Below are 13828 nucleotides of genomic sequence, written 5' to 3' on the forward strand. Positions count from 1 at the left end.
TTTGTGGTAGACGATAAGGATTCATCTCAAACAAGGTTCTCATAGCTTACTATAAATACTGCTTAATTATTACAACACCGATTCGAACCTACCTGTTTCTAAATCAAACCTTTATAAGAAAGAGTTCTTCCAACACCTACAACTACAAAGATTGCTGCATGTTAGTTACTAGAAAGTAACACCTGATTCCATGGGAGGGAGGTCCACGTGCATTTTCCCTTTATCAATGGAGAAGGATCACAAGAGTGGTGGTTACTTGAATCGCCTTCTCGCTTCCTTGCTTGAGCTGAGATCGAAGTTGGTTCACATGTCCATCGATGTGGACTAGACTTTTGGTAATGACCTTGATGGCACCTTTCCTTGTTCAGTAAAAGCAGTGGATGGCCTAACCCTCCACTTGTGAACCGTGTACCTTCGCCTGCAAAGAGCACCATAGTGGCTGTCATGGCTGAAGCGAATCACGAATTCCAGTTGGGTATTGTAATCATATTAGAAACATGAGGCTTTGATTCTACTTTTTTCTGGACAGAAAAATCACATCTGCTCCTTTAGCCTTGCGAAAAAGGTTTGCTGTTGTGGAGATGTGCAAACTAGATAGGGCTCGTTGCACGGCCGTGTACAATAATGCTTCTCCAAGTTTAGTCTCCCAATCATGCTTTATGAAATTCTTTAAGCCTTATATATATTGATCAAAGTAATTTAGTTGGCAAGTGGAGCTTTCTTTTTCTTTGGCTCTCTTCTTCAACTCTTAAACTTCAATGCTTAATTAGTTGGGAGGTAACTGGCCTCAAAAAATTGGATATGAAGCATTCCTGTGGCGAGTTTAAGCTTAAACTCATGCCAAAACCTTCCAAGCTAATCAAATAATGCAGGGTCAAGCTTGTTATCCTAAACCCAATTTTGTAACAACGCCGTATCGATTTGCTCATTGATATAGACGTCACCCTCTTTTTTTATTTTTTTGAATTTGAAAACTAATTAAAAATATTTAAGGTTAGTTTTTTAAAAATAAAAAAATACATGCATAGTGCATGTTCGCAGCCGTCTTCAAGTCTAAGGGAGATAAATGCCACGAGCACATCATCTCGTTCCCCTGATCGATCCCCACAGTTTGGTAATTCCCAAAACATAGGGGCCTGGAACAGACAATTTAAGAAAGTCAAAACACTCTATTGACATTACTGGCAAACTGAGATGGTCTCACTGAAAGTTTTCAAGCCCAGAAGGATCGAGCGGGGAAAGGGAGAGAGAGAGAGAGTATAAATAAAAGTGACGTGCCCAATTGATCGGCCCTTTCAGTCCACGTCTGGACAAACGGAAATAGCAGATCGAGTGGGGAAGGGAGCTTCTTCTTCCCCGAGGACAAATCTCCTCGCTATCTCGCGTTCCTTCCACGTTTCTCGCAAGAGCCAAACCCCCGTCAGCAATTTTGGCCACTTTTCCCCTCGCCCTCGCTTCTCCTCCGTTCTTTTCTCTCAGACTCCCTCTCACTCCCATTCTTGCTCTGTATTTATTGGCGCCTTTTAGCTGTTGAAACTTGAAACTTCATCGGCTTTCCTGCTTTCGAACGATAACTGTTTCTTGTCTTCCGCTTTTTCCTCGATCATCAAGGGGAAAACCGGAGACGCGAATCAAATTAACCAAATGCTTGTCTAAAGATGAGCCTGTTGTGATTAACGGCTGGTGCTCGAGCAGAGAATCGGTCGTTCTGTGACTCTCGTCGGTGTTCTTTACTTTGCGGATCGCTCTCGTGGTAAAAAGCTAGTACTTTGGGCCCTTTTTGGGCAATTTTCCGTAACAAAATTGCGGCTCTACAGAAAGCCGCTTGCTTGGAGAGTCTTTGGGTCCTCGCTTTTCCTCACGTCGTCCATCCCGGTCACTCTTGCTTGTTTTTTGGTTTCTCTACAGCTCTTCCGACTAGGATTTGCTAATCGCTATCTAGTACACGTTTTCTTTACTTGCCCAGACTTCTCCCAGTCGCGATAAATTCGGTGAATGGCTCTGGTAGCTCCGGCAATTAAGTGAAGTCTTCCTCATTGTTACGGCCGGCAGTAGTTCACTGACCAGCTTCACTCTGCGGATTCTAACAGCAGTAGTTTATTTTTTTAGCTCTTGAAGTCATCGGCAGTAGCACTTAATTATAATGGCCAGGTTTTAGTAGGTAAAATTTTCCGCGTTTTATTTTGTGCTTTATACAGATGACCTGCTGAATCTATTCTCCTTTCCCTCGCTCCACGTTTCGGGTGGCTTCCCCTATACAGAGGAAATTACCAAATGGAGAAGAAGTTTACGTGCTTTCTCATCAGAATCTATTCTACATGCTCCAAGTATTTTATTACCAAAATAAGATTGCCAGTTGCCTACTGCCCGTGCTCTATAGTTTAACACATTTCTGCAAACTCGCACTATCGCTACAATAGATTTTTGTTGCGAAGGGGAAGGTTGAAGGCCTAGTCTGGTTAACTATGCACCCTTATCTGTGTTACGTGCAATGGTGCTTGGTTTCATGCTGAGGCCGTGCGTCTTTTTAGAACGTTCTGTTTCTGGAATTTTTTAAATTTGAGTTTTTTCTTTATTTCGTTAGTCTGAACTTTGAGTGGTGCTTTTTTCGGAAGTTATTTATCTGTCGAGATTGATTGTATTAACGTAAAGATGGTTTATTTAGGTCGATGAATTCTGATTTAAAAGTATTGGTGTAGTCTCCCGTTACATTCAAAATGTTTAAATTTGGTTCCAAAGCTGAAGATGGTGCCACACCGTGTATCTACTTTTTATCGTATCTATTTCATTCCATTTAGTTGGCTGTTTTTTTTTTTTTTTTTCCTGACGAGCTTGAACAATTGAGTTGGCATGGGCAGAATTAATGACTGACTGCTGTACTTTTTGTAATTAAATGAGATTGATTGTCTTACTATTTTAATAACGCTTATAGGAGAAGGTGAATTTGAAATGGTTATTTGGATGTGGTTCTGATACGATTTATACTAACACTGACAGTTTTACCTTCCTAATTCTTTCTAAGGCTCCGGTGAACCTGAAGGTAGTAAATTAGAATGGCTGCACCTAGTGAGGTTAATGGGGATCCAATTCATTGTCCTGCAAAAGTTCCGGCTATGGCTTATCCCTTGTCAGAGGAGTCAGCTGAGGTGGCTGCGAACATCAAATATCATTCCCAATACAGCCCTCATTTTTCTCCTTTTAAGTTTGAGCCAGAGCAAGCTTACTATGCAACTGCAGAAAGTGTTCGTGATTCATTAATTAAAGTAATTATTTCAAAATCTCTGTTCTCTTAATTGGACAAGCATTTTAGATCATTATTGATTTCAAACATCTAATATCTATTTCCCATTTTGTATCTGAACTTTGGTTGGTTATTTTCTGATAAGCAGTTTCCTGTTCAAATAAATGATGTCGCTCTCAACTTTTACAGCGATGGAATGACACTTATTTATGTTTCCACAAAGTCGATCCAAAACAAACTTACTACTTATCCATGGAGTACCTCCAAGGCCGAATGCTTACTAATGCAATTGGCAACTTAAATATTCTTGATGTTTATGCTGATGCCTTGCATAAGTTGGGGAGTGATCTCGAAAACATTGCTGAGCAGGTATGATCATCTGGAAAAATTAATGTTAATCTGATCCATTTTGTATCCCCACCAAGTAAAACTCTAGCAGGTACTTGGTAAAATCTGATAATTGAGTTGACAGGTACTTGTTGGAAAAAATATGATACTTGGCAAGTTATTGTTGGAAAAAAAATGATAACTAAATTGAGCAAAACTAGCGGTTGAGCATGCAGAACATGAACCAGAGGCCAACTTTTGCTTTTGGAAACAAGTCTATTGAATCACTGTGACTAAGTTATGTTAATTTAGTACCAGATTAGGCACCAAACGACAGTTACATACATATATAATTTTTCATTGTCTTTTAGAGGTTCTCAGATCATAGGCTTCTCACGTGCATGATTTTTATCTGACATAACGTAATGCTCATTGCATGTAGTATGTCATCTAGATTCTGACTTTGGAAGCTATTGTGAATTCATGCCACAGGAAAAAGATGCAGCTTTAGGTAATGGAGGGTTAGGCAGACTTGCTTCTTGCTTCCTAGATTCAATGGCAACTTTGAATTTGCCTGCTTGGGGTTATGGCCTGAGATATAGGTATGGACTTTTCAGGCAGCGCATTACCAGGGAAGGCCAAGAAGAAGTGGCTGAAGATTGGCTTGAGGTACAATCCAGAAGCACTTATGTTGCTAGGACTGGTATGTAGAAGCTGTTTATAATCGTTACTGATTTTGTCATAATTCATGTCTTCTGCATCTTTGTAGAAATTCAGCCCATGGGAAATTGTTAGACATGATGTCGTCTTTCCTATCAGATTCTTTGGTCATGTTGAAATTTGCAAAGATGGATCGTAAGTACCTGTTAAACCATCATAATAGACCATTTACTGCAAGGGTTATAGTTATCCTGTTTGGCCCTTCAATGCTCTGATCCTTATTCATTTTGTAACTTGTCTGTGCTCTGCTGCATCTCAATTTGGAGGAGCAAAGAGGAGTGGACATTCTTATGCTATTGTTCCTCCATTTTCTGTTGCTCCTAGCAATTTGAACTTATGTTTTATGGTTATATACAAAAAAGAAATGAAAAAATCATAAAAAAAAAAAAACGAGTGACCTGCTATATCAGAACATAGGTTTGTCAAATAAATAGCTGTAAGAACTGCTGATAGCTAACCATCTTTTCTTTTCTGTATATTTGTACATGCATCTTATTTATGTCTGTAGACCCATGCCAAGCATTCGTGCCGTCCCTTTTCAAATTTGGCTTAATGAAAGAGACTAGAAATGGGCATGAACACAATTAACAATGCAAGAGAGTATTAGCATATCTTGTTCATCGATTCCTTGAAAAGAAAATTTCTCTGAAGACATCCAGATGGTATGACGATGTCGGAGCTTAGAAAAATATAACAGTAAAGAAAGTCACTATGTGTTTAAACTTTGAAGTACTCTTCATTTTTCTTTTTTTCTTTTCTTTTTTTTCCTTTTTAATTTGAATGAGTAATATCAATTTATTTTCTTTATGTCAAATTTTGATCCCTTTGAGTATCCCTGGAATTTATTTACACTGGTAAAAGCAAAATATTCCAAAAACACATGTAATGCTGCCTTGTCAATTGGCCACTTTTATGGAATGATTTGTCTATAACATGCTGCACTAATTCTGTACTCTTTTACAGTACCTAATTTTAGGATTCACTGGTTGCCGTTTGCTAATTTTTATGTTTAGCTATTATCATCATTGCCACGCCATTGCTGTTATTGTTGTTCTTGTTATTATGATTGTTATTCTTTTACTATGGTTGTTATTTATTGTTATTATTTTTAACCTTCTTATTAATAACTGTGTTCGTTTCTCTCTTTACAACTTTTATCCCTTCGTTTGTGCAGTCGAAAATGGGTTGGAGGAGAGGTGCTTCGAGCATTAGCTTATGATGTACCTATTCCTGGATATAAAACAAAAAATACTATCAGTCTTCGTCTTTGGGAAGCTAAAGCTGGGTCAGAAGATTTTAACTTATTCCAGTTCAATGAAGGACGGCACGAGTCTTCACTACATCTTCATTCTAAAGCTCAGCAGGTAACTCAGTCCTGTTGAAATTAAAGCCACAAAACCCAGTTCCCAAGTTGTGTTTCTTATGCCACAGACATAAGTATGTTATTTCTACATGGTCCATTTCACATGTCCAATGCAGTTCCTCTAATGTAAAAATGTGCCGAGTGTTTTTTTAATTTTAACGTGTCAACAAAGAAAGTGTCATTTATGTAGTATGCACTTGCATATTCTGGCAGATATGTGCAGTCTTATATCCTGGGGATAGTATCGAGAGTGGAAAGCTTTTACGGCTGAAACAACAATTCTTCCTCTCCAGTGCCTCCTTGCAGGTGAGTGTCGAAGGTATATTGGCATGCATTTTTGGTGAAAGTGTCATGCTGAAGTTTGGGTGCTATTTTTATCTTCTCATTATTTCGACTGCTTATTATTCATGCCTTACATTACGGCAATATTCAAAGTGTGTATTTTCTACAATATTCTTTAATTTAGTTGGTCATATGACACATTCATGTCCTGGTGTATATGATTTTTATTTTCCCTTCCATTTTCTCTGTCTGATTGTGATTGTACCATTTCTAGGACATTATTTACAGGTTTAAAGAAAGAAGAGCAGGGAATGAATCAATCTGTTGGAATGAATTTCCCATGAAAGTTGCTGTGCAGCTTAATGATACTCATCCAACTCTTGCAATTCCTGAGTTGATGCGTATTTTGATGGATGACGAAGGACTAGGTTGGGATGAAGCATGGGATATTACCACAAAGTATCTTTCTTTGCTATTAGTGATTTTTTTATGTGCTAGGATCTATCAAGTTGCCTGAAGTTCCTTTCTACTTTTTGGTGAGTGTTTTAGTTACCAACAAAAATTTTGGATCATATATGATAAGGAGTGTCTTCCATGTTGATTCAGGACAATTGCTTACACCAATCATACTGTACTTCCCGAAGCTCTGGAGAAGTGGCCACAGGATGTGATGAGAAAGCTTCTGCCTCGCCATATGGAGATTATTGAAGAGATTGACAAACGGGCACACAGTCCCCTCTGATCTCTTTCCCTTTCCTGATGTCATTGGACAAGTGCAAGCTAAGGATTTAACCTTTCTTGATATGTTAATGCAGTTTATGGCTTTCATTCATTCAAGTTGGCCTGACTTAGGGAGCGGGCTTGAGAGAATGCGCATCTTGGATAGTTCTAATCCTCACAAGCCAGTTCTTCGCATGGCAAATTTATGTGTGGTGTCCTCTCATACGGTTAGGCAACCTTAAAATCTAAACATTTTGATCAATCTGAGCAGTGAATATGTAACATGCAATAGACGTTTTTCTATATTATGATGTTCTGTTGGCACATAAAACTGAGATGATCTTTGAACTGGTTACCAAGGCCTTCTAGTAGCTATTGCTATAAGCTCTTCCTTAATCACAAAGGGAATGAGGATGAGATTCCAAAATAAATTGTGGAAGTAAAGCTTTTAAGTTCCCTTCATAACATCAACTCAAGAGAGAAGGTGTGCCAGAATATGATCCTTAGATAGTTGGAGCACGAGCACCTATCATGTTATTTTGTATATCATTAACACTTCCTTTATAATCCTTGATATAGTGAAGCTACTGTAGTATGATTGGGTGTAATACATTAAAAGATCTTCTAATGATTACGTTTTTCATCTTCAGGTGAATGGTGTCGCAGAGCTACATAGTGAGATCCTGAAGTCAGAGTTATTTGCAGATTATGTCTCCATATGGCCCAACAAATTTCAAAACAAAACAAATGGCGTTACTCCTCGGAGATGGATTCGCTTTTGCAATCCTAGGTTGAGTGACATAGTTACCAAGTGGTTGAAAACAGATGAATGGATTACTAATCTTGACCTCCTTTCAGGTCTCCGTCAAGTAAGTGTTTACCATTTTTTGTAATTAATTTTATGGACAAGCAGCAAGTTTTTCTGAGAAACTTAATGATCTATTAGGAAGGGAATCCCGATGTCAGCTGTTAATTTCATTTTGAGAATCCAGTGCTCTCTATCTTAGCACTCACTGTTCTGTTAAGGAAGAGAACTGGGTTGTTCCTTTTTCCTGTATTGTCTTCTTCTTTCTTCTCTGTTCAGGAACATATTTTTTTATTGCTTGGCGATTGCTACTAACTTGATGTGTTTATGCATAATTTTCTCTAATAGTTTGCGGATAATAAAGACCTGCAAGCCGAATGGGCATCAGCCAAGATGGCCAACAAAAATCGCTTAGCACACTTTGTTCTACAAGTGACAGGCGTAAGTATTGACCCCAGCAGTTTATTTGATATACAAGTCAAGAGGATACATGAGTACAAGCGACAGTTGCTGAATATTCTTGGTGCAGTATTCAGGTATAAGAAGTTGAAGGTATGAAAGGTCTATCCGCTGACTTTTGTATTAACTGAATAGCTATTTAAGAAGTGGCCATCTTTAATTACAAGTTCTCCATATCAATGTTGTTAAATGTAACCAGGCAAAGCAAAGAAAGTGAAGCGATGCGTAAGCATCACGACCAAAACTAAATTTGTGATAATATCCATAGAAATAATGTGAAAATGAAAAACCAACACCCATGCCTTCAACTAAGTCGGTTGTTAATTTTCCATAAATATTAAAATTTACTTTTAAAATTAGTTACGGATCGCGGCTGAAATTTAATTTGTGAAGTACATAATATCCATAAAATTAATGTAAAAATGAAAAACCAACATCCATGTCTTCAACTAAGTCGGTTGTTAATTGGCCATAAATATTCAAAATTTACTTTTAAAAGTAAAGCATGCATATATATATATAAAGGTAGTTAGATCCATCTTTTAATTATTTTATGTTTTTGGTGCATTTTTGGAAATTACTCAAGTTTATTAAAGTTATAGGTAGAACTAGTAGTAAAGTTTAAGCACCAAACTAACAATTACCAGCAAAAGGAAAGCTTGTATCAAGGAAATAATAAATGTGAAGTAGTTGTGTTTATGGCGAATAGGTGAGAGTGCCCAAGCAGAAGAGAATTTCCTCTTTAGCAAAATTCTTGTGCCCTAAGTAGACAATGTTAGTCATTCACGTAAAATCTGATTCGATTTGAATACATATTTTAAGCGATTAAATTCAAACTTCATTAAACTAGTTAGGAAGGTTTGGATCACTCTCGATCCAAGACTTCAAGTAGGTTCTATAATCAGATTGGATTTGGATAGCGCTTCTCAGATTTGATCTAGTTATCTGTGAAACAGTACAAAAAAGGAAAACAAACAAGATCTGGCATCCTGATCATGATTTTACAAGTATAACTGAGTAAAGCTACCCATGGTCCAAAGTGCTGAAACGGGGAGTTCAGGAACTCATGATTTTACAAGTATAACTGAGTAAAGCTACCCATGGTCCAAAGTGCTGAAACGGGGAGTTTAGGAACTTGGGAGTAGGGATGTCAACGGATCGGATTCAGATCAGATACATCTTTAATCATATCTGTTTTTTCGTATATTCATATATTCGGATTTGAATACGAATAAAGTAAAGTCATATCCGAATTCGAAATTTGATTTTACAATCCGATTTTTATATTTATATCTGAATCCGAATTTTGAACTGGATTTTGCCATTTTTCAAGTATTAGAATGAGGATCTGTATCTGAATCTGATCCGATATTCATGTATATCCGAATCCGATCAGATATCATTTATTGAATCCGAATTCGATCCGATTTCTTAATCGGATATTAAATTTTTATTCATATCTGATTTTTTTTTTGGATCGGATCGGTTGGATATCCTATTCAAATTCGATATATGAAGGAGGCACACGGGACCTTCCTCTGGCTAGGAGAAGATAGGACCGGTCCTTATGCTGCATGACATCTTGACATCCAGTCTTGGGTCCGCCTAGACGCGGCTGTGGATGTCGATCTGGAAGTGGTGCGTCCACCAGAGGAGGGTGACCAACCCCGTTTTACAGATTTCGGTGGAAATATCCATCTCGCGATGGGCGAGATTGGAGGCAAGCACGGGTTGGTGGATCATCTCGAGGCCGCTCAGCGTCGCTGGGAGGTGGAGGATCCGACACCAGTTGCGCCGCCGCTTGCCGGCGCAGACGTAAGCCTCACCGAGGGAGGACCCGCGGTAGAAGATGGCCATGGTGGGAGGGAGAGTAACGGATTCCCTCAATGTTGGGGTTGGTGGCGTACTGGCGTGAACGGCCCATGATGTCCCCTTGCTTTTTGAAGTACTTTGAAAAGCAGAAAAAATGAAGTGCACGCTTCAGGCACCAAAATGGTGCGTGCGTGCGTCTCATCCTGTTGAGGTGCATTTCAGGTTTCTTTGCGCCTAACCACTATTTTCTGGTACTTGAAGGGGCTTGATGCATTACAGTGCGTGCGCACCACGCCTTGGTGCACACGCACTTAACAAGTATTTTCTGCTTGTGTTTAACTTTGGTTACATCTGTAGGAATGCAGTTTCTTTTGGCTTTCTTCATTATTTGACCTGTAAGGAATTCTCAGTTTCAGCATGCTATAGCATAAATGTCATCCCTTTCTATGGATGTCAGCTGACTCCATAGGATGTGCTATTCAAATTTGAATAGTTATTAGAATTGGATCCTGCATAGGATTTTCTTACTGAATCCTAGATACCTGAATCTTTTTAGTGCAAGTAGAAACTTTGGTCTTCCACATCTTTGAATCCAAAGCCTGAGTTTTATAAGGCAATTGTTTTATCAGATGCTGTAATAGCAAGTCCTCGATTCATTTTCATCGCTCTCTCTTCCTCTTCCATCAGATTAAGCTACTGGGTTAAATGGATCTAACTGCCAATCAATAGGATACCTTTAGTTAAACTTTCTTTTAATCGGTTTATGAATTTCTCTTGCTAGCCGGTGTAACTGGATCTATTACTTACCTTGATGCTTTATTAAATTCATTCTCGTCAAACAATAATCTCGCAAGTTGCTGACTATGATAAGGCTCTGAAGAACCCTTAGACAACACCCAAATATATCCCCAAGAGCTACATCCAGATTTTGTTAAGTATATATGTCTACATATATATATCCAAATGTCCAGATCGATTAAGGCAGACCCAGGATCTTGTGAGCAAGAGGGCTTGCACGTGATATATTTTACCATGATACATTCCATATACAATTAGTGGAAGAAGCTCTGACAGACTTGGATACATATGTTCCTGCACTATTGTCTGAATTTAATTCTAATGTCCGAAGTTAATTATTGCAGGAGATGAGCTCTGAAGAGCGTCAAACTGCAACACCAAGAACCATCATGATTGGAGGAAAGGCTTTTGCTACATATACAAATGCCAAAAGAATAGTCAGGCTGGTGAATGATGTCGGTGCTATTGTGAACAATGACCCTGAGGTCAACAAGTATCTGAAGGTACATGAATCTGAGATTTTAAGATGACAAGAAGGCTGGATTTACTGGACTAGATTTATCAGTCAGCCGTATTACCAGTGTAATATGGTGTTCGTTTTGTGTTTGTTATGTGTGTGTGTGTGTGTGTGTGTGCGTATGTGGTATAAGATTTTCATGTTCTTTAGGTATCAGATCACAAAAGCTATGCTGCATTCTAAGTATTGAGGGGACATAATTGAGCCGGACCTCAGAACTGAGGACTAAAAGAAAAAATGCTTAGTTATTCTAATTTAGGAAATATGCTGACAGTAGACAGACATAGATGTGTCTAAGTCGAACTTAGAGACCATGCTCTTTATGAAAGTTCAATCATTTCAAGCTTTTAAGCTAAACCCTTTCTGTTGGGATTGCCTTTCAGGTGGTCTTTATCCCAAATTATAATGTATCTGTGGCGGAAATTTTAATTCCAGGCAGTGAGCTTTCTCAGCACATAAGTACAGCTGGGATGGAAGCAAGTGGCACTAGCAACATGAAATTTGCTCTTAATGGGTGCCTCATAATTGGGACTTTGGATGGTGCAAACGTGGAGATCAGAGAAGAAATTGGGGTGGAGAATTTCTTTCTGTTTGGTGCTAAAGCTGAGGATGTTGCCAAATTGCGCAGAGAGAGGGAAGATGGCCTGGTAACACCATAATTTAAGCCCTCGTGTCCTGTTCTTTATGTTGTCTTTGGATCAAAATAGTAAATTACCCATATTTCTTTTCATAAATGGCCAAGTTATTTCCTCTTTTGTTTGATGAAAGATGTTCGTTCACAATGGTGGTGGTTCACAACGGTGAATCCAAATTAGGGTTGTCTATGTACTGATGAAGTCAGGAAGGTAGCTTAATTTAAAGACAAGCGTTTTGGTTATATTTGCAAGCTTAATTACAAAGGTCCTAGTTTAATTTTGAAAGAAGCACAAGTCAAGATTGATTTAATGCAGTTAAGAAGTTAATAGTAGCTTACTCTGAAAATTACTGGGGAATGGCTTCCCTCCATTATGCAGATAAGAAGTTGATACTAGTTTATCTGAATGCTTGGTAGTAGCTTATGCTTAGTCAGATCTTAATTGATATGATGTTTACTAATAAAATAGCTTCCTTCGTGAATATTCCTATGGAAACAAATTGCTGAGACAAAAAATATAAATTATCTGTTAAATTTGATTATTATTTTTCTCAAAGCTATGGACAGGGTCATTGATACTTGTCGGGTATTGGAATATTTAGACCAGTCTGACAGCTGCATTAGCCTAAAAGTTGTTTGGAGTCGTGTACTTCGTAGTGTGCAGCTTTTGCGTTCTCACCAAATTCTTGTGTTGTTCCAGTTCAAGCCAGATCCACGATTTGAAGAGGCAAAACAGTTTATAAGGAGCGGTGCATTTGGGACCTATGACTATGGCCCGCTTGTTGATTCCTTAGAGGGGAATTCTGGCTATGGTCGTGGTGATTATTTCCTTGTTGGTCATGACTTCCCAAGCTATGTTGATGCTCAAGCGAGGGTGGATGAAGCATACAAGTATAACATTATTCTCTTATTTTTTTCATTTTTTATTTTTTATTTCCATTTTCTGGGAGGCCCTAACTCCCTCCCACTAACTACTAACCATGTTTACATAATTTATTCACGGTGACGATTTTTTCAAAATCAAAACAGGGACCGCAGAAGGTGGTTGAAGATGTCCATCCTGAGCACTGCAGGTTGCGGCAAATTTAGCAGCGACCGAACAATATCCCAGTATGCAAAGGAAATATGGAACATTGATCACTGCACCGTGCCATAATCGGGAAGCTTATGGTTGCAAAATGATGGTCTAGCTACGGCCACTTGAAAGACATCTTAAGATATAAAATGAAAGTGGATCGTTGCCATGCTAGTCGCAGCACGCGTCCTTCTCTTTCAATTGTCATATCAACATGGGAATACGTTAATACAGTTATACAACAATAAGTGGCAGGGGTTCCTGTTACAGTAGAAGAGCTACTGAGTGCTATTATTTGGTTTAAAGGGTTTTCTTTCATTTTGGTGTGTTCTTAGTGTTGCACTTGATAGCCTGAAACCTGCATAAAAGGTATGTTTTGAGAGATCTTCAATTTAAACAAACTAAGGATCTTAATAGTATGAATTTTAAATCCATGCTATATATATGTTAAAAACCATGGATCTAAGATTGGATTGGAAAAGGGAAAGGGTGGGGAGGGAGTGATTCGATTGTAAATCCGTAGGATTTCAAATCACTGCAGATTTCAGATTTGTGCAGATTTCGTGAAACAAACACAACCAACGTTATTTATTCTATGATTTTATGGAGCTAACACCCCAATCACCCGTATTAACATAATTTTAAATCTTTGATTTATAACAAGGATATGAATTAAAGTTTGAAATATCTAAGGATTAATACCATAGATTTGTAAATCTTGGTCTTCATCTTCGCATGCATAATTTCAAGTCAAATTCTCTCTTCTAAGTGAAATATATGGGTTTGAGACATAATGGAAATTTTGAAGTTACGTTTTTCAAATTCAGGGGTTGCAAAACCATGAAGTTAATCTAAGGTTTTCAATTTCGGAGTTTGTTAAAACCATTAACATTAAGCTGATGTCCTTGTTACTCCAGACCACCCGAATCCAAAGTAATCAACCGCACCTTTAGGTTGTGCACATGAGGAGGTAGAGCACGTAATCTGTTTAAAAGCCCAATTGAAGTGGAGCTTTCCCTCATATTCAAGTTTTTGCCGTCTCGTTGTTCTTTGCCTAGAAAACTACTTTTGGATC

General features: G+C 38.3%; 1 protein-coding gene across 4 annotated transcripts; it reads left to right on the forward strand.

Annotated features, from left to right (window-relative positions):
• Window positions 1–1294: 1294 nt before the first annotated feature.
• Window positions 1295–13172, forward strand: LOC116256666 (alpha-glucan phosphorylase, H isozyme). Of its 4 annotated transcripts, XM_031633073.2 has the most exons (16): window positions 1295–1753; window positions 3023–3263; window positions 3390–3610; window positions 4061–4237; window positions 4338–4423; window positions 5463–5652; window positions 5865–5957; window positions 6208–6392; window positions 6540–6657; window positions 6749–6880; window positions 7304–7522; window positions 7807–8010; window positions 10872–11030; window positions 11428–11691; window positions 12379–12569; window positions 12708–13172. In XM_031633073.2, the coding sequence occupies exons 3-16, from the start codon at window positions 3494–3496 to the stop codon at window positions 12832–12834; spliced, it is 2262 nt and encodes a 753-aa protein (XP_031488933.1). In that variant the 5' UTR covers window positions 1295–1753; window positions 3023–3263; window positions 3390–3493; the 3' UTR covers window positions 12835–13172. The 4 variants fall into 4 exon arrangements, with proteins under 4 accessions (XP_031488933.1, XP_031488930.1, XP_031488932.1 ...); XM_031633070.2 differs by lacking the exon at window positions 1295–1753 and having other exon boundaries at window positions 2168–3263; window positions 3431–3610; XM_031633072.2 differs by lacking the exons at window positions 1295–1753; window positions 4338–4423 and having other exon boundaries at window positions 2168–3263; window positions 3431–3610; window positions 4061–4079; window positions 4186–4237.
• The last annotated feature ends 656 nt before the right edge of the window (window positions 13173–13828 follow it).

Source organism: Nymphaea colorata, chromosome 6 (genome assembly GCF_008831285.2).
Source record: "Nymphaea colorata isolate Beijing-Zhang1983 chromosome 6, ASM883128v2, whole genome shotgun sequence".
NCBI lineage: Eukaryota > Viridiplantae > Streptophyta > Magnoliopsida > Nymphaeales > Nymphaeaceae > Nymphaea > Nymphaea colorata.

Coding starts and splice junctions, on each gene's coding strand:
- LOC116256666 (XM_031633070.2), top strand. CDS start 3,054: ATGGCTGCACCTAGTGAGGTTAATGGGGATCCAATTCATTGTCCTGCA. Junction 4,424..5,462: donor GAAATTTGCAAAGATGGATC/GTAAGTACCTGT, acceptor TCGTTTGTGCAG/TCGAAAATGGGTTGGAGGAG. Junction 8,011..10,871: donor TCAGGTATAAGAAGTTGAAG/GTATGAAAGGTC, acceptor TAATTATTGCAG/GAGATGAGCTCTGAAGAGCG.